The 23,436-nt window shown below is 27.3% G+C and overlaps 2 protein-coding genes and 1 pseudogene across 4 annotated transcripts; 1 reads left to right on the forward strand and 2 right to left on the reverse strand.

Moving 5' to 3' along the window:
• The first annotated feature begins 2,570 nt into the window (after positions 1-2,570).
• Positions 2,571-4,412, forward strand: LOC145844380 (uncharacterized; annotated as a pseudogene).
• Positions 4,413-8,035: 3,623 nt separating this feature from the next.
• LOC145843897 (high choriolytic enzyme 1-like) lies at positions 8,036-12,076 on the reverse strand. Of its 2 annotated transcripts, none has more exons than XM_082951161.1 (9): positions 11,920-12,076; positions 11,686-11,802; positions 11,178-11,336; positions 10,699-10,875; positions 10,310-10,467; positions 9,894-10,029; positions 9,315-9,472; positions 8,688-8,907; positions 8,036-8,451 (listed from the first exon to the last, which is right to left on the reverse strand). In XM_082951161.1, the coding sequence occupies exons 1-9, from the start codon at positions 11,939-11,941 to the stop codon at positions 8,327-8,329; spliced, it is 1,272 nt and encodes a 423-aa protein (XP_082807287.1). In that variant the 5' UTR covers positions 11,942-12,076; the 3' UTR covers positions 8,036-8,326. The 2 variants fall into 2 exon arrangements, with proteins under 2 accessions (XP_082807287.1, XP_082807286.1); XM_082951160.1 differs by having other exon boundaries at positions 8,046-8,451; positions 11,178-11,345.
• Positions 12,077-17,181: 5,105 nt separating this feature from the next.
• LOC145844349 (glucoside xylosyltransferase 1-like) lies at positions 17,182-21,405 on the reverse strand. Of its 2 annotated transcripts, none has more exons than XM_082951744.1 (8): positions 21,287-21,405; positions 20,784-20,898; positions 20,320-20,421; positions 20,046-20,204; positions 19,309-19,521; positions 18,974-19,145; positions 17,779-17,960; positions 17,182-17,540 (listed from the first exon to the last, which is right to left on the reverse strand). In XM_082951744.1, the coding sequence occupies exons 1-8, from the start codon at positions 21,349-21,351 to the stop codon at positions 17,397-17,399; spliced, it is 1,152 nt and encodes a 383-aa protein (XP_082807870.1). In that variant the 5' UTR covers positions 21,352-21,405; the 3' UTR covers positions 17,182-17,396. The 2 variants fall into 2 exon arrangements, with proteins under 2 accessions (XP_082807870.1, XP_082807869.1); XM_082951743.1 differs by having other exon boundaries at positions 21,245-21,375.
• Positions 21,406-23,436: the final 2,031 nt, after the last annotated feature.

The following is a 23,436-nucleotide window of genomic DNA, read 5'->3' on the forward strand; positions in this document are numbered from 1 at the left end:
AAAATTCGTAAACAACAAAATAAAAAATGAAATATTTTTCTCTTCAATAAGTCATAGTTCAAAATGAAGTGAACTAAAAATACTTCAAATTCTAAAACAAAAAATTAAACATATATAAACTGTGATATTTATCTTCTAATCTGGCTTTAATATCTTCATTTTTGCTTATCTGCGTTTTAGAGTATAACAAATATTCTTCCAAGTTTACAGTAATGTTAATTGTGTGAGTTAGGAACAGCCTAACAAGTATGAGTCAACAAAAAAAAATATCTTTGGCTTCACTACGTTAAAACCAATTGTTAATCAGCTTTATAAAAAATTATAAAAATGTTTTTCAATTTTTGTATGAGGTATTTAGATTGAAACTAATTTAACTATAAAAAAGCGGACAATGATGATGTAAAAAGTGGTTATAAGATTTAGTTTTTTTGAACAGGCCCTTATCTACCTAAAACAATTGAGTTTTTTATTGTTCTTTTTAATATTATTTATTTATAAAAAATTTTACTTAATGATAAATCTAACATAAACAAACACGTAATACAACAAAAGCTATTAGTTAAAAATGACTCACTTGGAAACTTTACTACCTTTCAAACATAACAAATTAAAACTTTTTTTAAACGAACTCAGACAGTTAGACTTCAGTTCAGTCAAAAACTAAAAAAAAAACTCAACAATTGTCAACATGATCAGTCCTCGTCTGCGCTGCCATCGGAGGAAGATGAGAGGTCGCTTCTCACGCTTCTGATTCTCTCCTCCTCCATCTTTCTCTTCCATTCTCTCACTGTTATCTTCTTAGGCACGTATACTGTTCACGTATTGTTCAAAAACATAAATAATTTATAGTAGTAAGCTGTCTCACTTATTTATAGATGTTCATAATTTAAATTGAGTGTATTGCTATATACAGGTCATAAAAAGGAAGTTCTTTTCGTTTACTCAAAAAGTATTGTGCCAATGATTTAATAGTATATACATATATAGAAAATGATGCGGTTAAGTGAACTTCACACTTTCCACTAAGCTCACTTGAAGGGTAATTAGTTTAGAAAAATCAATAAAAAAAAACAAAACCTATGTTTCATAAAGACAAATTTTCTTTAATCTTCAGCTGGTTCAATTTAAAATAAACAGCACTTTTCAAACAAAGATACACGTCATAGTACCTTTTTTTTAATGATTTTTGCATTTTTGTTTCGCAAAGTGCTATTTATCTAAAATTGAGCCAGCTGAAGATTAAAGACAATTTGTTTTTATGAAACATATGTTCTGGTTTTATTTAAAACAACTTTTCTTAATAAATTATATTTAGATTATTCATAAAGAAAAAAAAAATCAGTTGTTTGAGTGGCTATTAATGTTAAACAACAGGTGTAAATAAAAAGTTCAAACAGACATCAACTAAAGTATTATTTAAAAAAAATATAAAAACGATAAAAAGCAATTTAAGTATATAGCTATTTGAAAAATTTATTAATAAAGATTTTATTAACTTTCTTAATAAAACTGTTAAAATATGTTTACGTTTTAAATAACATGATCTTTTTCTCTTTTATAGAAATTTTAATTATTGTATAATACTAATGATATATATATAGAAATTGACAAAAACTATACTTTTAGTATAGTTTTAACCTAAAAATATATAAAAAATTTTGTTACAAAACTTGATAAAGTGAACTAAAACTAAAATTCAATCCATTAAAGTAATAATATAAATTAAACAACCTCTGAAATCTTCAAAGATATCGTATTGAGCAACTAGGTCGGCAACATCGCTGTATTTAATTTCACCTTCCGTCTTCTTGTTTTCATACACTCTAGTCGCTAAGTATTTTGTAAACATCTCCTGTAAAAATCAATAAAAAATACCTTTTTAACTATAACGAATATTTTTAAAGGCATCCTAAGGGTTATAAAACTAACTTTCTTCTGAATATGTGATGAAATTCTAATCCAAAGTATTTAAACTTTCAAAACCATTTATAATAAAATACTTAATTAAAGTTTACTAAGTGAAAACATTTACCACGTACTCAAAAACGTTAGCAGAACAAAAGTATATTTAAAAGGTAAGTAACAAATTTTAGTAATAAATCGTGCGGTAAGGTTCATTGTATAATAATATAATATAAATATATTGCTCTTAGATAATGAAAAAAAAAACTTATTGTCAACAAAAACATTTAAAGGTTTTTATAATATATTTTAATAAACTTACAGCTGATCTTGCCATTACGATTACAGCATCCGGTTCAATCTGATCGGTCCACGAAGTTTCCATCAAACACCTGACTGTTTTAGTTGGAAACGAACTGTTTGGTTCCATTACTGTGGTTTGTGTGCAGTTTCTGGAAAATATAATATGCAAATCAAAACAGAAAGTTTACAAAACCTTTCAGAACTTGATATATTATAACTTATTTTAACTAATGACATATTTAAAAACGTTTAATAAACAGGAATAATTTATGATCTTGTTTTTAATGGAGTAAAATGTTACTAGTTTTCATTACTATCATTATTATTATTAAACAAAACAAGTACAAAAAAAAGTCTTTTACGTAATGTCACCGACTATAATAGCTTTGTGCATTAAGTATTAAATAAACTAAATGTAATTTTTATAACTAGTATTTTAAATTATTTTTACGCTTAACAGATGCAAATATTAAAATAATTTTAACATAAAAAGTATACTTTTACTAAATGCTTATGGAATTCACTTTAACTCATTTATTTATAAAAAATATATACTTGTTACTTTAATAATCTATCAATAAAAATAAATTAACTGTTTTAACTTTGCTTTAGAGTTTTCCACAGTTGCTTGACCAGTTTCATCAACGGAACGATGATCTCCTGCCTTCAAACCACCATCAGCGCTACTCCTTGGATCGCTGCTGCTGGCTGACTCATCATCTTCAACTCCAGCATCACCAACATCATATTCTTCTTCGACATCACCATCATCATCTTCTTCTTCGACATCACAAACATCATCTTCTTCTTCGACATCACCAACATCATCTTCTTCTTCGACATCACCAACATCATCTTCTTCTTCATCATATTCTTCTACTGCAGCATCACCAACATCATCTTGAACTCGAGCATCACAAACATCATCTTCTTCTTCGGCATCACCGACATCATATTCTTCTACTGCAGCATCACCAACATCATCATATTCTTCTACTGCAGCATCACCAACATATTCATATTCTTCTACTGCAGCATCACCAGCATCATCATATTCTTCTACTGCAGCATCACCAGCATCATCATATTCTTCTACTGCAGCATCACCAGCATCATCATATTCTTCTACTGCAGCATCACCAGCATCATCATATTCTTCTACTGCAGCATCACCAGCATCATCATATTCTTCTACTGCAGCATCACCAGCATCATCATATTCTTCTACTGCAGCATCACCAGCATCATCATATTCTTCTACTGCAGCATCACCAGCATCATCATATTCTTCTACTGCAGCATCACCAGCATATTCATATTCTTCTACTGCAGCATCACCAGCATCATCATATTCTTCTACTGCAGCATCACCAGCATCATCATATTCTTCTACTGCAGCATCACCAGCATCATCATATTCTTCTACTGCAGCATCACCAACATCATCTTGAACTCGAGCATCACAAACATCATCTTCTTCTTCGGCATCACCGACATCATATTCTTCTACTGCAGCATCACCAGCATCATCATATTCTTCTACTGCAGCATCACCAGCATATTCATATTCTTCTACTGCAGCATCACCAGCATCATCATATTCTTCTACTGCAGCATCACCAGCATCATCATATTCTTCTACTGCAGCATCACCAGCATCATCATATTCTTCTACTGCAGCATCACCAGCATCATCATATTCTTCTACTGCAGCATCACCAACATCATCTTGAACTCGAGCATCACAAACATCATCTTCTTCTTCGGCATCACCGACATCATATTCTTCTACTGCAGCATCACCAGCATCATCATATTCTTCTACTGCAGCATCACCAGCATATTCATATTCTTCTACTGCAGCATCACCAGCATCATCATATTCTTCTACTGCAGCATCACCAGCATCATCATATTCTTCTACTGCAGCATCACCAGCATCATCATATTCTTCTACTGCAGCATCACCAGCATCATCATATTCTTCTACTGCAGCATCACCAGCATCATCATATTCTTCTACTGCAGCATCACCAGCATCATCATATTCTTCTACTGCAGCATCACCAGCATCATCATATTCTTCTACTGCAGCATCACCAACATCATCTTCTTCTTCGTTATTTTCATTTTCTGAGTCACTGCTGACAACTTGCTGGTTTTCTTCGGGAGAAGCCTTAGGTTTTCGAACGAGATCGTTCGAGTAGTCATTCAACCGTTCAATTCCATACTTGCGTATCACTGCTAACCTAGACCTGTAAATAGTTGTACATTTAAACAAATACCAGTTTGACAACACTTATATTTTGGAATAGTGCATGACTAAGTTCTGATTGTATGAACTGTCCGTGATTTATGCCGTTACAAATTATTCTAAACTTAAATTAGACCAAGATTAGTTTTATCGATGAACAAGAGAAAGGGAACTGTACGATATGACTATAGTTGATGTGGTATCTCAGAACAACTTTCGTCAGCTTGATACCTTACATGTTTAAAAATTTGTCAGTCTTTGACTACACCAGGTAAACTAAATAATTTTAATTGTCTAAATGTTGCAGTTAATTTTTGTTATACTTGTTCACTAAAATAAATAGTTTGTAATGTTGTCATCATACTTGTTTACAAATGAACTAGATGTAATAAAACAGCTATAAAAACATTACAAGTAAATAAACTAATCAGTTGGACTAGATATCACATTTGCAACCAACTTGTATTTCCTAGTAAAGTCTGGGTTGTAGTATAAGTATTGGGGTTTAGATTTAAATTCCCTTCGAAAAGCCCGCCATCCAGGGTTAGCTGCACCGAAAGCGCTATCCACTTTAGCTTGTGGCATTTCAACCCATAACTGTTGATGAAAGAAAACCAGGTTAATTTCACTGTAGTTTGTTTATTAATTTTGGAACTATTTTCACTTAGCTCGTCATCATTTGTTCCTCAATGTATCACAGATTTTTTATTTCTGATTTTACTTTAATTCGGTTTAAGTAAAGATAAGCTGTTTTAATTATAAAGTTGATTTATTTGATCATTTGTTTCTTAACATTTTATTACAGTTAAAATTTACTTACTTAAATATAGTGGTTGAGAACAAATTAATTTACAGATTTTAAGGTACATGTTCATTTTTATTTTTGCAAATTGTTAGTGAGTACCCTATATATTAAAACAAGCACTGCAAACAAAAACACTCACTGAGCTAGGTTCCTTCAAGCGCTCATTCATGGCAACTATAATTGTAGTTGATTATAAGAATTATACTGCTGAATAAAAAAGAAAATAAATAAAACTAAAATTGTTTACTTTTTAAAAAGATTAATAATTGTTAAGTTTATAAAAATGTTCACCTTACACTATTAGATTTTATGATATACTCACCAAAGTATATTGAAAAATACATGATACACGTGTATAATAGTTTACATTATAGTAAACACTTTTGAGTTAAATGAAATTTTATTAACATAATTTTAAGTTTAGAAGAAATCATTCAAAAAATAATTTACTTTAATTAAGCACTTGTTTTTTGATATTAAAAAACCATAACAACTGTACATACACCAAACAAATACCTTAGGTTATTAAAAGTTCTCAAGTATTTTACAACTATCAGTCTCTACAAATACAGTTGATTCAAGGTTTTTGAACAAACTTTTATTTGTTTACATCCTTCAGCATTTAATCTACTACCAAACAATAAGTGATACATTACAAACTGTATTCAAAAATTTGTTTAACCTTTTATAAGTTTTAATTAGTTTTAGTTATATAAAAACATATAATAACTTTCTAGATTAGTATTGTAAGCACTGATGTTATAAAAATAAACTGATAGAATTCTTCTACTACTGTTACTCAAAAAATGATAGTACAACGTTTCTTTGAATAGTTAGCTGAAAATGTTTCACAAACTTTTTAGTAATAAAGTGTAAATTGTGTTAATAAATACAAAGCTACTCTAAGATACAAATTTGGGGTATTAATTTTAAACTTTCATAAAGGCAAAAAACAAGAGCATACATTTGAAAATTTTTAAAAACAAAAAAAAAACTTACGAATTTGAAATGTAGGTGTACAAGTGTATACATTTTAATGTGAATTGTTTTCTAAACAAGTTAAAAGGTATTTTGACTTTCCTTTGATCTGTCACGTGAGTCTTTTGATACGTAAACCATTCGTAAGTTTTGTGTTTTATTCTAATTGTTGGTATTTTAGAATAACCATAAACTTTTATAAAATTAGAAATGAGTGATAAGCTACTCTTTAATACTTGTATGCAATTAGATAAGTAGTTGCAATTAAACAATGAAAATTATGAATAGTAGAATGAGTAAAAAGACAAATAATTGGTATTTAATAAAAACACTGTTTGTATTAAATTGATCCTGTTGGTGAAAAATGTTTTTATTTAAGTTTTAAAAATTAAAAAACTAACAAAAGAAAACGTGTTTTGATAATTCAGTCGTCTAGAGAGAATAGCTGATTAAATGTTGTTGTTTTATCAATTTAAGTTTTTACATTGTTTTATTTTAAAACTAAATCAATTTTATTTATATTTTAATAAAAATGTAAAACAAATCGTTTTATAAGTTCTTATTAAGTAAAATTTTATACGTGTTTATACTTTTCGTACTTTCCGGCCAAGTGTATAAAACATGATGAAACTTGAGTAACACTGTTTAAAGTAGATAAAGTATGAGCATTATTTTATGTCTGTAACAAACAAAAATTTTATCTGTTTTATTAACTTTTAAAAGCGTAGTAAAACTAGTGAGTCATCTATATTACAAGATAGTATAATTTTTTATTAGTTTTCATATTTTTGCAAAACCTATTAAATTAAAAGACTATTACTCGTTTTATATAAAAAATCTATCAAATTATAAAAGTATAGAAAATCTTATTTGCAAATTATTACTAATTTATGACTTTTACTAGCATTAAATTAAAAACTTAGTGAAGCACTGGATCTTAGCAAAAAAGGTCTTTTTGTAAGCTATTGTTGGGTTACTTTTTAGATTATTTTTGATTGATCAGGAAAAACATACCGGGGTTTTGTCTTCTTAATAAAAAGTTTTGCGGGTCGTTCTATTATTATACTTTACTATATCATTACAAAAATTCTTCATAAACAAAGTTGCATTGAAAAATATTGAATAATCACTACTGTGTATTAAAAAATCTAATTAAAAGCTCGTTATACAATATTTGATACAAAAGTTCTTAATAATTTTACACAAGTAGTTTTAAACCACGTCGCTAGCTAGATCAGGACCGCAAGCCATTCGTTGCCCATAAAGTATTAAAAGCTAAAATTTTAACGATACCCTTCGACAATTTTATTTGCTAAATTGTATAAAATTACAACTTTATATTAACAGAAAAAGTTTTATTGAATAAGTCTTTTATTTTTGTCGTTAATTAAATACTTTTAATCAGCAGTTTCAATCTATAAGTTCCTTAATGTCTACAAAGATTTAAATCTTACGGATGGTATATATTTCTTACTGAAGAAACATAATTACACTATAAGGTACTTTTTTTTAATAAAAAAATTGTAAAGTATATTCATACAGAGTTCAACACGAAAAACTATAATTGTTAAATATATAACTAAATTATGTTTCCATATAAAGTTTTATATTCACGTAAATTTCTTTGCGCAGTGGTGCACACTCTGAGAAACAACAAATTAAATCACCTGAACTGATTACTTTCAATAAATTACTTTACGATAAAAAAGTAATAATGTATTAAATCTTTAATTAATTTTGTAAGTAAATTTGTTTCTTATTCATTCTTTTTCGATAATTATTGATAATTTAAGTTAAATAGTTCAGTATGTTTTTATTTAAAGTCGTTTAAAACTGCAAAATGAAAACTTTAATCAAACCAATTGAAAAACAAATCGTAAGTATTTTTTTGTTTTAATGTTTTTAGTTGTTTATAACTTGTAACAAACTAAATATTTTAAATTTTGGCAATAAATGATCATCGATTTCGTAAAAAAACGTATAACTAACAAAGTATACTACAAGTAAAAAACTATCCAATTATTTACGAGCTCAGTTTTATTAAAGCGATTGAAACTTTAAACTTTATCATATTTTTAAGCACTTTAGCAAAGTTTGCAGCTCTTCTTACAGTATTTGCTCATATAAGCTTCATACCTTCCCTTGCAGTAACCATATCCTGACCACCCGGAGCAACTGTCATTTTCATCTTTGCAGTTTGTAGATGTTCCTGTTCATTATACTTGATTGGTATTTTTTACTCAATTAATTTTTTTCTACAATGGCATTGTTTTGAGTTAACGAGCTTTTTTTTCATAAAACAATGAGTGAAAGAAAACTAGCACTTTATTATTTCTTTATAACAATTTACTTCTTTTTTTTACTTCAAACGGTTGTCGGTGTTAAAACAAAGATAAAATTAAAAAAAAAGTTTATCAATAAATTCTTTTATAAATACAAACAAACCCTTGCAATTGTCGCAACTCTTCTTGCAATTTTCCAGCATCCACCCCGGGTTCTTGGTGCACTCCCCAGCGCTCGCCCAGTACTTACAGTTTTCGTTGGAATCCGTGCATGAACCTCCTGTTCCAGTTCCTGTGCCAGTACCTGTTCCTCCCCCTCCTGTGGTACTGCACGGGTAGAGCGCGTTCAATTGCTTCAAGTCCTCAGTTGAAAAACCGTTTCTCTGAAAAAAAAAAGCTTTTAAAAAGTATTTTTGTACAAACCGAATACTTTTTGCTTTAAAGCTTTTTTTAAAGCACTTTTTACTTTTTTTCTGTGTGTAAAATAATTTAACTTTTAAATAACTTTTTAAAAGTATTTTTTATACCTTATTGCATGTTGTATAGTGACCAAAGTGTAACTAGCGTACAAAAAATACTTGCAACCACAACTTAAATCAACTTACTTTCCTTACAATTAGAACATTTTTAGATTTTTTTTTGTTCGGAACTGTACAAAAATTTTATTTTATAATTAAGAACCTTTCGGTTATCGGATCGCACACCACGGATACCTTTTAACGTCTTTTCCAGGACAAAGTTTTTGTTTTGAATAATAAGTAAGTTTAATTGAACTTGAAAACTTTCACACCTGGGCGCGGATCGCGTTACCCCTCAGATCGGTGATGGTGGCACCGCCGTTGCTTGAAAAATCGTAACCGTTGTAATGCATGATTGATCCCACGTCGTAGGGACTCCCCCTAGAGTCTACTTGTGACGTAGAAAACTTGTTGAAGTTGTACCTCACGCCTGCGAGTTACAGTTGAAGTTTGATTTTGAAAAAGCTTTTTTGTCAACTTTGTGAATTACTTACTTACTAAAATACTTAAATCAACAAAATAAAGTTCTTTCTGATAAGTATGTTAAGTTAACTTTTGAAAAAGTTTACCAAGTAGAGAGTAGTAAAGCAATGTAAAATTATTTCCAGAAATTTTCGATAAATTGTTTATGTTTGATATTTAAAGTTAGTTATGTGTGTCAAATAAATCAGTTTCTGTAAAATTTTAGTTAGGTAAAAAGTTAAAACTAAGTATGCTGGGTAAAAACTAAATGTCAGTTAATTTTTTTTCAATTTTCCCAAAACTATCTTGTTTATTAGTTGAAACATACAAAAAATGAATAGAAAAATGCTTCAAAAAAGTTAAGTTACAGATAAACTCATATAAAGTACTTGGTGAAATGTTCTGATAGTTGATTCTGACGTGGTTGTCTCTGTCGGGTCTACTTTGTTCGTGCCAGAAACCTAATGAGTGAAGGACCTCGTGGATGACTGTACCCTTGTACCAGCAACCAGTGGCGAGGGAAACCTTTGTGTTATTATTGAATAAATTAAAAAATATTGAACTAAAAATATAATTTTTGAATTTATGTTGTTAAAACTAAACTAAAGAAAAATTCATGGGTTTGTCAACAAAAAGCATTAATTAAATGCATATTTGTAATTTTTTTATCATCAATGTTCATACTTGTCTAATTAAAATACTGTCGTCTCAGCTTTTTAAAAATTTTCTACCATGGCATAAATGGTCTAACTTAATTTAAATAACTTTATACACTCACAATAAAACAGTTTTGATACAAACTAACGTCCTGCCGGGTTGCAACAGCGCCCACTGGTGACGAGCACCCTCCGCCCCTGTAGAAGTTTATGTACCTGTTCTGGTTGCTACGTGGTTGCAACCTGATGCAGGAATATTTCTGGAAATCCGCCTTCGCCGCCTCTATCGCCCTCCTGCCCGATGAACCTATGAAGTTTGTGAAAACTTAAGTTAATTTATTTCTTAACAAAGTATTTTTAAAACATGAGTTACTTAAAAGCTGTGCTTAAATACAAATTTATATATATTCTATAACTCTAATGCTTACTTCCTTAGTTTTTAGCTTCAAATATGTACAGCAGTAGCATATAAGAAATTATTAGAGTTAGTAGTAAAAATGTTTACTTTTATAATTTCAATTAAACTTTATATAAATACCGATGCTGCTGCTGACTACGTAAGGGACGATGTAGTTGCTTCCACTTTTGTACATCTTCCACAGGGGCAGTGTCCTGGTGGCGCCCCTGCTCTGCTTCACCCCCCTTCCCCCCTCCAGGTTGGCGTTCATGTAAATCCTCATGTCTCCCACCACACTGATGTCTCCCTCGAACACACCTGGCGGTTAGTTGAAGTTGTAAGAGAATTTTTTTTGTTGGTTGTATTTGCTTTGTCAGGTTTGTAAAACAACCAGTATAGAGTTTACAAAACTAATTTCAAATCTTTTTACTTGGCAGAAATTTCAAAACAATCGCCACCCTCTATTAGTTAATTAAACTTCTATTGTTTGCCCCTGATAGCCAAAATATTTTCCAAAAGACGATATCGCAACTTTTTTGAAACGTTGAATATAGAGTGTATAGTAGTGAAGTTTTAAAATAATATGAATTTTATAAAAAATCTGATAATATAAAACGAACCTTCTTTTCCCTCTTCGACGCATTCGCACAATGAGCATCCAAATTTGTCGTTTTTGAATCCAAACAGGCAGGTCTCTTCGCACTTGAAAGGAGGACACATGTCAAAACTCCTCATCTTTGACGTCATTCTTGACATCATGGTTGAATGTTTGTCCTCGTCTGTTTGATCTAATTGAAATTTGTTTCTACGAAAGTTTTTTCTATTATGTTCAGAACAAAACTAATTTCCTTGAAAAATATATTTTGAATTAAAAAATTCTAGTTTGAAACTAAATTAATTTCTACCAGCTGAAAAGTTTGTCAGCAGCTTATGTTTTGCAAAAACGTTAAAAACACTGATTCTAAAAATATAATTCAGGTATTTTTATTTAAAAATCCTTATTCTAAATTTCAGCTTAAAGACTAAAGATTAATTGTTTACTTTATTAGAGTTACACAAACAATCTTGTAGAAAAAGATTAATTCAAGTTTACTGTTTTATAATAAAATGTTACAAATGTCAAAATACCATCAGTGCAAAGGTTGACAAATGATAGTGGAAAGTTTTCAGGATTTAAATTGACAGCCGTGCAGTTCACGTTCTCATTTGCTCGAATTTGTGAGATGTTCATCAATAGAAAGCAGGCTGTGAAAAAAAATATTAAAAATTAAAACACTAAAATTAAAATAACAATTATGTTAGGTGTTAAAAATATTAAACACACTAGTTATTACTAATATTTAAATAAATAAATAAACTTACCGATGCAAAACAGTTTTATCATCTTTGATTGGTATTGATAGTCTTCAAATCAACTATAATTTTAATACCTAAAAGTGGTATATGGTTTTATAAATACAGTCAATTTTAATTTTTAATCAATTTTTAGTAAGATCAAAATATCATACAAACAAAATACAATATAGTTTACTTTAAACTATTTTACTTACGTCTGTGCTACTTATAAGTTGTTTATAATTAAAAACTTTAATAAGTTTCTATTTAGTATAACTTTGGTTCAATAAAAATAATAAATAATAGTTACAAAGTAGTTTATCTTTTTATAAAAACATAATCTATAAAAGCTAAAGGCGTTGCAAACTTTTAGAACATTAAGTTTAAGTGTCAAAAATGTTTTGAATACTTATTCTCCGAAAAAGTTGTAAACTAAACGATAAAACTAGACAACAAAAGCTTTTATGTTTTTTCATCTACAAACGTTTTACTCGACTGTTGATATTGAATTGATTGCAGATGTATTTGTACATGGCAAGAAACAAGGAAGTTTTGAGTTTACTCTGCGGATGTGCGTTAGTTGGTGTTGCACAATTTTGCACACCGCCTTGATACAAGCGCCTTAAATGACGAAGAATCGAACAACAATTACGCACGAACATCACAAGAAACCTTTAGAGAAATTAACGTTTGGAACACTTACTTATACTTTAAAATAAATGTTAGTAAACATTTCATTTCCTTTTATGTTCAGCCTTAAGCATAAAAGAACCTCTCCAAATAAGTTGAAAATAAGCAAACTTAAAAACTAAAAGAAAATTATAACATAGTTTTTTACAATTTAAACTGTTATTTGTAATACAAATGTTAAAGTAAGTTTGAAAAAACGATATAGTTTAAAATTATAAAAAGAATGTACGCTTTTTACTACAAAATTTTTTTTTCTCAAAAAGTACTTTAAAAAAACCTTTTATAGTTGTTTGTAATATTTCGCATTATATTTTTACCTAACATTTTTGACAGTTTATTTCCACTTGGTTTTTTGAAATTAAAGGAAGTGACTGTAATATATAATTTAAAACCTTGCAAGTTTTCAAGATAACTCACTTTTATTTGATAAAGTTTAAATTTAAAGTTAGCCGATGCTATCTATTTTAGTATTAAGCCATAAAACTAAAAACCCAAATGAAATAAAGATTAAAAATATATACTTTTCATGTTTTTAACAACAGCTTAGTCAATTAGTTATTAGCAAAAAAAAGTTTAAATGGTTATTTCTAATATCAACCACACTCTTAAAAAAAACGTATTTGTTCTGTAACTCTACTAACTTAAAAAAGGTTACTGACATTTCAAAATTATGGTAATGTCTGCAGTTAATTTAAATACGTGTAAAAGATGTGGTAAAGATACCAGTCCTTGGTCGACCCAGATAAGGAGATAGAAGTATACAGTAATCATACTTTGCTCATATTTATGAAAGTAACCATTTTTTCGTTATAGTACAGCTCTTTAGACTAAAACAAAGCTATGTTTATTTTTTACCAATGATACCTTACTTAACGATTTATTATTATGAAAATATTTTTTTATTCCAAATTAAGTATATACCTTACAACAAGTATATGATATTGTTTATTAACAAATACAATGCAGATCATTTAAGTGAATAACTAATTTGTGATCTTGGCTATACATAAATAAATGTGAATAAAAAGCGCAGTTTTGGATTAATTACAATCTTTTTTTGTTTAATGTAGTATAAAATCAAAGTCACTTGAGAAGTTCTTTACATTTTATATTTAACAAAGTTGTTTTTGTACTTATAATCTATACAACTTTTTTTCTCGCTTGGATTTATCTTACTTTATTTGTAAAAGTAAATGTAATTGTTAACACTTCTTCGAAAATTGTTATAAGTAAGGGTCGGCAACTGCGAACTTCGATATACTCTTTAGCTAAAAAATACTTAAACAAAGTTTTTTGTGATTAAATTCTACAGTTAGGTATTTAATTTAATAATTAATATTTAATTAATGAATTATTACTGCATACTTTTCAAATTTTTGTTTAAAAAATAATAGACCTTTATTGATTATTATAATTATTCTAAGTAGCTGCAGCCTGTGAAAGAGTTTTTAAATATAGTGTGGCCCGCAAATAACATTTTCTAAGAAAATTTTCAACATATTTACTTTTATAATTCAATTTTTTTTTATCAAAAATTATGTAAATGACGTATTTACTAAGTTTCATAACAGAAGTATTATTTATCTTTTAAAAGCAACTATATCGTGTAGAAATAGTTACTAAAAAATGTTAGACAAAAAGATCATTTTTGAAAACGAAAATCTGTTTGAAATACCAATAGAAAAGTTTGGGTACAAAGATAAAACATCATTTATATCAGATATTTTAAACGGATCAACCATTTACCATGAAGTGTTAAACTACTTGAAACAAAACAAAGGCGTTGGAGTAGTATTGTGTGACAATCTGGTAGAAAATAAGTCAAAGTATACTTGCAGGTTTCAATATAAAAACGTCGAATTCGGTAGCGGTGACTTTAATATTACAAGTAAAAGTTCAGAAAGCTCAGAAAATTTTGGTTTGCAAGGAGCTTTAGTTGTCGATATCGCAAAAAAGCCAGAATTTTTACTACTTAGTAAAAAAGAGTTAAAAAAAATCAAATTCAAACTTAACAGCTTCAAAACAAACGATAAACATGAACCGAATTACTTTGCTTCAAAGTATCCAATTCTGAAAAAAGGACACGAACTCTGTAAAAACGTTTCGTCTAGCGATAGTATTATGGAAAAAATAGTGTACGTAATGGATAGGCTTAAGTTTAATAAAAATTTTGAAGAAAAGAAAAGAGAAAATCAAAAGTGCTTCGAAAACGTTAAAGAAAGTAAACTTAATTATAACTATAGTAGCAGTGATAGCGAAAGTGAATATAAACCCAAGCAAAAAATAATGCTTAAAGCTAAAAAAAGAGGCAGGTCAAAAAGAAAAGAAGTTATAAACAAAAAATGTTCTTCTTTTACAGATTATGACAACTTTTTAAACGGTTTTGATCGAAAGCTAAATTTAAGCTCTGTTAGAAAAAAGTTTTGTGACGAAAAAAAGTTAGTTTTTTTTTGTACGTTATTTACTACTTTATCATAATTTCACCCATTAGAAAACTATGCTACAAAACTAACTCACTAGACTGTTTTTAATTTCTTAATGAAAAAACACAATGAAAGGCTTTGTTGTCGAATTTATTTATATGTACTAATTTTTTTTTTACAAATTTTGAACTGTTATTTTAACTAAACTTTTTAAACTGAAGTAAACAAAAGTAATAACAATTGTATGTTTTAATCAGAGTAGTCTGTACCCGGGAATAAAGCATTAGTTTAAACAATATTGTGATTTTTTTGGTTTTATTTTTATAGTTTGGGGAGTTTGAAAGCTACTGTTGTAAAAGAAGCTTTATATTACCAATAAGTTTAATAAATAATAATTAAGTAATATATATTTTTCATCTGTTTTTTATGTATTTTGTAATAAATTTGCAAATAATCGTTTTTTGTTAAAACAATAAAAGTTGAACAAAGCTTTTGAGTTAATGAAAATCAACTAAAGAAAATTAATATAAAATTTTGAAAATAAAAACAGTGTTTCAGATATGTCAATGGGTAGACTTTATCTATTTTTACTTTCAGCAGTAATTCTGATACGGATCAAACGAATTGTACTTTTGTAAGAAACAAGTTTGCACCAACTCCGTTGCCGAGAAGAAAAATAAAAAACAATTATAATGTAAACAAAAAATCACATTTGAACAATAAAAGTAAGTCTTTAGTCACATGTTGTAAAGTTTAGAACTTTTTTTTCATTTAAGCAACTTTTGATGAAAAATTTTTAACTACTTTTTAAGAATTGGTACATTTTTAGAAAACTTTGTTTCAGAAGTTTCCCAAAATAAACTTTCATGCCTTCGCCCTTCGGCTTGGCCAATCAAAAGCATTCATTCCGTTGCCTTGAAAACCAAAGCGGTGTTTAAAGATCATTTCGAAAAAGAAGATTTAACCAATCAAGAATTTTGTCGTGACAATGATGAAGCATACGATTACCGAAACTATTGTAGCAACAGATATGGAAGAAACTATAATAACAAAACTGGTAAATTAAGAAAAAATCAATTAAATAATTAGATTTAGTTTTGTAGTAAATATAACATTTTAGTGAAAGAAAGTAAAAGTTCATCGTTTGTGTGACTAAAAAGCAAAAAAAAAAGAGCAGCTACTAAACATCTTAGCTATAAATTATTGAAAATAGGATTATAACTGATGTTTTGGATAGATCCTTTTTATCAAATTTAATTTATTAATAGTTCCATTTTATTCGCATTAACTTTTGATAAATATTCTAAAATAATTTTTCTAATATTTTTATCTTAATAAGTTGTAAATTTTTTTTTTTATCAAAGGAAAGGAACACTTTAAAGATATTTAGAGAACGCCAGTTGTTTGGCTATATGTTTTAAAAATTAAGCTTAACTGACTAAATTATATTTTTGTAAAATTTAAAGTTTAATATTATTATTTCTGTTGTTAAATAAACGTCTTTAAAGCTTTTCGTATAATTTTCAGACCAAGAGTAATTATTTTTAATTGTTAAGTTTAAAACTTAAGAAAAAATATGACAAAAATAGATCACTATTTAATTGATTAAACAGCTGTTGTTTTAATTATAATGAATCATACCTTTAAAAAGATACTGTTTTTTTTTCAGATATAGTAGCTGGTCAAAGAAGAGAAAACTTTGAGTTTTTAGAATTAGAGAACTCAGAAATTGAGAATGAAAACAAATATTTTTGTCCTAATTTCAGCATAAACGAAAGTTTGATAAAAGAAGCAAGAAAGTGTCCTAATCATTTAATTAAAAGAGAAAGAATCATAGAAGACGAGTTTTATAAAGTTACAACATATGATATATAAAACATATTTTACTTTTTCTTTAAATAAATTTAGTATCTGATTAATAGTTGTTTTTTTGCTGATTAAATTAATCTTCTTAGTACTTTAAAATGTTAAACATGTCTGTACTTTCATATCGAGCAGTAGTAAAAAGTAATATTAAGACAAAAACAAACTTATTTTCTATTTTTTCATAATAAGGTTTTTTTTAAAGTTCAGAAATTTATACAGCGAACAACAAAAAACAAGTTCTAACAGTGATAATAGTAAAAAAACACTAAACATTTCAATTAGATACTTGATCTTTAGATTTATAAGTTTATATAAAAAGTATATAAATATATTCTATTACCTTTTTAAAATAAAGTTAAAACAGTCATTTGTCTTAACTAAAAGCTATTGCCTTAATAGTATTAAGTTTAATTTTTTTAATGTTTTACTTTCAAAAGCTTTTAAGGTAACACATAAAACATTAAGATTGTTTTAAGCAAAGTAATTATTTCATTAGAAAATTATTCAAGCGGAAAAGCTACAAACTCAACTGTTTGTATTAACAAAATCTACAAGTCTTTTCATAAACACGTAAGTTGAACCACCGCAATGCGAGTTTAATTTTTCATCTGCTAAGCGTCGCTGTAGAGGCCTCAGTAAGTACTTGTACACGTCCGAACCGAGCAAAAACTGTTTGTTGAAATATTATTACGTAAAGTAGTAGTGAAACAAATAACAAATTCAATATCACAAAAAATTCTAACTACTTATAGTACACTTTTGGAATTAAATGTAACACTTAGAGGTTTCAATTTGGGTTCAAATAGATAAAATTATTTAAATTATATTTAGAGTATAAACGTTAAATAACAGTATTTATGTAAAAAAAAAAGAATAACTAAATACTGAAAGCTATAAAAAAAAAAACCTCTTGTAGCGAGTTATATAAACTTTTGAAAGGAGTGACGTAGTTGTTATGGAAGCTGTTCGCGCTACCGTGAATGACAAAAGCTCCTTTTTCTTCAGCTATACTACACTTTCGCCCAACAGAGTTGTCGAAGCAGAACTTGTGCTGGTAGTTGAACATGCAAGGTAGCAAGTATAAGCGATCTGTTTCATTTTAGGGGAATATTTGATTTTACACAAGTTTCGCACTTAAATTGTTCTTAAGCAGTAGTTTTAAAAACTTTTAAAATCTATGCATAATAAATTACTGAAAATATATGTTAAGAAGAAACTTTAGCACATATTCTTTATCAGTATAACTAGTGTTGTTTTGTTTAATTTTTCTTTCAAAAAGAGTACTAAGCTGGTAAAAAACTATCAAAACTATTTTTAATAATAAACCAATATATACGAAATACTAGTTTTCGAACTTGTACAACTAAGTTTTTTTTTACATAATAGTAAAAATTATATATACTCACACTTAGAGAAAAACTGCTGTAAAAGTTTTTTAGCACACGAACAACTTCTGATTCACATTAAGTTAACATATAATTTATACAAGTTACGGCTAAAAACTTTTTTTAAACAAAATAAAAAGTTATAGACTTTATACAGAGGCTTAAGTGAAAGTAACATTATTTTAAAAAAAAGCTAAAACTTTAAACACGTTTAGTATTTTTACTTTTTTAAAATAATATTTGTAATGAGTATCATATTGAGTCATATTGCATACGATTTTGGAGGTTTAGATTATTATTTTACTCAGAAGTAAAACAAAAATTAAGTTTAGATAAACGGCAATTTTATCATCTTAGCACAAATTGCTTAAACAAAAGTTTTATACAGACATAAATGAGTTATTTTACTAACTACAACAAACTATAACAGCTTATTAAAAAAAGATAAGAACATGAATTAGCAATAATACTTTTAATAATACAACTATTTCATTAAGTATTAACTTAAAAATATATTTCAGGCGCCTTTGAACAAAAATATAGTTAATAGCATTATCAGAAAGTATTTACAACTAGAAAAACTATATTTGTTTACAAAACCCTTTAAATATCAAAAATGACAAAAGTTAGGAAATTTAGATAGCTAATGGTGTTAAAAAATCTATAGATTTAAAGTTTAAAAAGCTTATGCAAAAATAAACGTTTAACAACATTTACTTGTATTGAAATGAAAAACAATGTTTAAAAGAATTTGGTCATTGAAATCGTCATCTTTGTACTTATTGTACATTTGCACAACAAATTCTGTATTCCAGTTTAAAAGTTTACTTGTTTCTGCTGAAAACTTATAGTAAGAACTTCGCATTCTCGTAATGTTCATTAAAACAACCTGAAAAGTAAATTAACACTTATATTTATATTAAAAAACAAAACAATACATAATACAAGCTCCGAGTAAAGCTTTATATTATAGTTTATTACAATACATACAAAATAGTTATGCTTTAACCTACTAAAAGACTATAGATAGAGTTTGGAAAAATTAAACTAGCCCCACTATTAATTTGTATTTTACTTCCATCGTCAGGCGATTTGATGAACTTGTGACTGTCATCAGGAACTCTGAAGTTCCAACCAACTCTTTTTGACAACCCCGTTGTCTTGTTGGGAGAAAACAGTTCGAACTCTTTCCACAGTTCTTCTACCGGTCCCATGAAAATTACGTCTGTATCCAGATAAATTAGAGACTCCTCATTAGAAATGACCTTAAGAGTAAAATATTAATCAAAATATTGTTTTTATTTTAAAGATACACAAAACTTAATTTAATGTTTTGGAGCAGGGTTTCTCAATATTTTTTCAAAAAGGCTCACCTTAAAGAAATTAAAAAGGCTATGGCCCCCTCCAACAATGTTTTGCAAAAATCTACCATTAAAAACGTTTAAGACTATTTTTTGTAAATCATCAACTCCAGAATATCTAGTGTAAGTTTCAAATTATGGCCTCGTGGCTTCCCATTTTACAGCCTAGGCCCCCTAAATTTCTTAAAATGTTTTTATAATATCTAAAATAAGCTTCAAAACTACCATTAAAACGCCTAAGACCTGTTTACGCTCTTCATTAAATCCAGAATATTTAGTGTAAGTTTCAATTTAAGAACTCATGGCCCCTAAGGGGGCCACTTGTCCCACTTTGGAAACGACTGTATTAGAGTAACTTACATTAAATATTGTTTTAATAAACAATTTATTAATTCTAAGCATATGTTTAAAATATTTGGAAAACTTACTGGTAAAAAAAGTCTGAAAGACGCACATGGTGCAAACATTTCTCTTAGTTCAATTGTAATATTCTCATTTGTCAAACTTGTGTTCGTTACATTGGGGTATTCTACTGGATGAGCTTTCAAGTGTAAAGTTCCTTTAGATATCAAGTTCCAAGATACTAGCTAAAGCATAAGAAATTTTAAAAAATGCAATATTTTTTAATGTTTAAAATAAAGCTTTAAATGTCATTAAAAACTATAAGGGAAGTTGTAAAGAAAATTGAATAAATGCGTTTACCTTTTTATTGACATTTTTAATGATTTCTTGTGAATCAGTATACAAGTTCAAGGTTATGTTTGCCTTACTGAACAGCAAAATACTTTTTATGAGTGTCAATACCTGTAAACATGAAAATTAGTTTTAAGAATATATAAGTATTTGTAATTGAAATTACATATTGGTTTTAGTAACAGCTTTGTAAAACTTTTAAGTAGTCTTATTAACTCATAGAATATAAATATGAATATGTTTTTATCAATTAATTATTATGCTAAAATGTTATAAAGTTTGATTTTCTGTAATAGGCTAATAGTAAAAAAATAATTAACAAAATGGATAATTTAAAAGTTAGTGCTTTTAGTTTACTAATGTTTATTTTTTTATACTTAAATAAAGTCAAACAGTAACTATGTTTAAAATCTGTTTTAAAATTTATACAAACTAAGATGTAGTAATTATTGTGTTAATATAAACAAATAAACTTCTTCACTGTTTTTATTAATTTTCTGTTTTTCATTGTTACAACAAGTCACAATTGCTAACTTTACATTGATTACATCATCAACAAATTTTTCTGGGCTCTCTTCATATAAAACCCTGTTAAATAATTTAGTCGTTATTTATTTAAAGGAAAAAGCAAACTTTTGGATTTTTAGATTGCAAAAATATTACGTAAAAACATGCTTAGTCTAACTTTAGAACTTTATATAACTTTTATTCTAAGGAGTTTATAGTTTAAGAAACAAAACTAAAATAAATATATAATAATATTTGTAAACAGATACAAATAAAAACATCTAAAAATTAGTTATAGTGTCAATATTTACTACTTTTCATTAAATTATAGTTTTATGTATAACAAAGAAAGTTTGTAATTAAAGATTTCCAATAACATTAGTTAAAAAAATATTCAAACTAAAAAACTAAACAATGTTTAACCTACTTAGATAAAAAACTCGTTTTTCTATTGTAACAAAAGACTAACACCAAGACAAATACAGTACAGAGAAAAAATATCAGTTTAATAATGTAAACATTGTTTATTTTCATAATTAGACATCACTGTGTTTGCAATTTACAACTGAAGTTAAAATTCAAAGTGCATTATTCAAACCAGCCTAACAACAATGAAGAAATTTCATTACGGCCTAAGGCAATTCTCAACTTCTCTCAAAATTAATTTTAAGAGCAATAGAAAAAGTCGCTATAGAGTTTGTAAAACCAAATCAAACCTAATTACTTAATAATTAAGTTATCAAGTAGTAAATAATTAGACAGTATTATTCAAAAAGTTTTTACTAAAAGATAGTATTTTAGTTTTAACCTTTTATGAAAACAGATGTTAATGTTTACTTACAATTCAATGATGACATGTTGATGTGAATTTTAAATTTTGGTAAAGAAGTTCTTTATAAGTAGGCGACTGGTAAATAATTTTTAACTTTTTACTAAAAATAATTTATTTTTAAGCTTTAAAACTAATAATATCTATTGTTTTTTAATAACTTTTTTCAAAGAAATGCTTACAAGTTTATACTTTAAAATGTTTTAAGCTTTAATTACCTTCTACTTCATTCGGTTCATTATTTTAATGAGAAGTAAGCAAATATTTTTACAAAACATATACAAATAATAAATGTCAATCGAGTCAAGAAGAATAATAAAAAAAAAATACAAAATGTTTATTTATAGTTTATTTTTGAAAACCAAACACTAGTAATATTTTTAATGTCAACGTTATTGTCAACAATATTATAACTTTATTACTTAAGGAGATGTAATAAAATTAAGGTTCCTTAAAATAATACAAAGATTACATTTAAACTTAATTTTAATTTTATTTCTTAGAAAAAACCTTTAAAGTCGACTAGCAAACATAGAGCTTTTGTTTTTCACATGCTTTGAAATAATTTTACTATTTAGAAGGAGAACTGATAAAGGTGTTTAAGTTAAAAGCTATTTAGTGCTTGAAATTCTAATTTTCAAAATCTTATTTCAACTGGTGTGCAAAGTAAATTGAATAAAGTTTCATTAGATGTTTGTTTTACAATTTTTTTTTTCAATTACCTTTTAAAGTATGTAGGATTACTAATAAAAAACAATTCTAACGATTTTTTAAACTAGTGCCCATTACACAAACTATCTAAAAATCATCAAGTAAAGACATAAGTTAAATACAAAACAGTTTTCAAAATTAGTATAAAACACTTTTTTCTAAAGGGACAAAGTAAGTTACCTTGTAAAAGTTCTATTATTATTTTTTTCACGTGAGATACGTAAAATATTTTAAAGTAATAACTTTTGAATTTTTAACAGTTACACGCACAATAAAGTATATTTTGTTTAAATTTATTAGTACTATACATTTTACATGTTTTAGTGTTGATTTTAAACTATAACTAAACAAATGATTTTAGTTATAATATTAAGCCTTTTGTTTTAAGATGTTAAAATAAGCATAAGGTTTTTAAAAAACAAACTTTTACACAAATTGAAACTAAAAAAAGTTGAAGTTAATAATATCTTATTCATTTATAATTAAACATTCATTAACACAAAAGCCTTTTTGGCTAGATCTCAACAGCGGATTCTCGCGACTATGTTTGCCGAAAGTGTCTTAATAAAGACTAAACTGGTTGTAGGTTGTCTCGATTGTTAGTGATGGACTGATGGTCGTCGTGTTTCATGTGGTAAAGTTCAATAATCGTTTTAATTAAACTTTTTCTACATTGGTTCTTTCCCTAAAAATAAAACCTAAGATAAACTAAAATAAATCAAAGTATGATTTTTACAAAGCCATTACTATAAAAAGTACATACAAACATATGTTTATTGTTGTATTGTATACTAATTTATAATACCACATCACTAAATTCTTCACAAAGAACCTTTTCAACAAAAAGAATTTAGTTTAAACAAAATTATTTTTTTATTAATTTAAATTTACAAATTACAAAGAAAAAGTTAATACTTATTTTAGCCACATTTCCAAAGATATATAACATTTTGTAAAAACATAAGAGAGTCCATAAGATTTAATTAAACCTACCTATTTTTTTTATTAAAAAAAAGAAAAAAGAAACGGCTTTAATTTTTTTAGAGTTTGAGTAGTCAAGCACCCATGAGCTACACATC

Source organism: Thalia democratica, chromosome 9, assembly GCF_965202585.1.
Source record: "Thalia democratica chromosome 9, ktThaDemo2.hap1.1, whole genome shotgun sequence".
Taxonomy (NCBI): Eukaryota; Metazoa; Chordata; class Thaliacea; order Salpida; family Salpidae; genus Thalia; species Thalia democratica.

Coding starts and splice junctions, on each gene's coding strand:
- LOC145843897 (XM_082951160.1), bottom strand. CDS start 11,941: ATGATAAAACTGTTTTGCATCG. Junction 10,468..10,698: donor CGTAGTCAGCAGCAGCATCG/GTATTTATATAA, acceptor CAAACTTCATAG/GTTCATCGGGCAGGAGGGCG. Junction 8,908..9,314: donor GTAACGCGATCCGCGCCCAG/GTGTGAAAGTTT, acceptor TTTTTTTTTCAG/AGAAACGGTTTTTCAACTGA.
- LOC145844349 (XM_082951743.1), bottom strand. CDS start 21,351: ATGAAAATAAACAATGTTTACATTATTAAACTGATATTTTTTCTCTGT. Junction 20,205..20,319: donor TTAAAAATGTCAATAAAAAG/GTAAACGCATTT, acceptor CTTATGCTTTAG/CTAGTATCTTGGAACTTGAT. Junction 19,146..19,308: donor AAATACAAATTAATAGTGGG/GCTAGTTTAATT, acceptor TTTACTTTTCAG/GTTGTTTTAATGAACATTAC.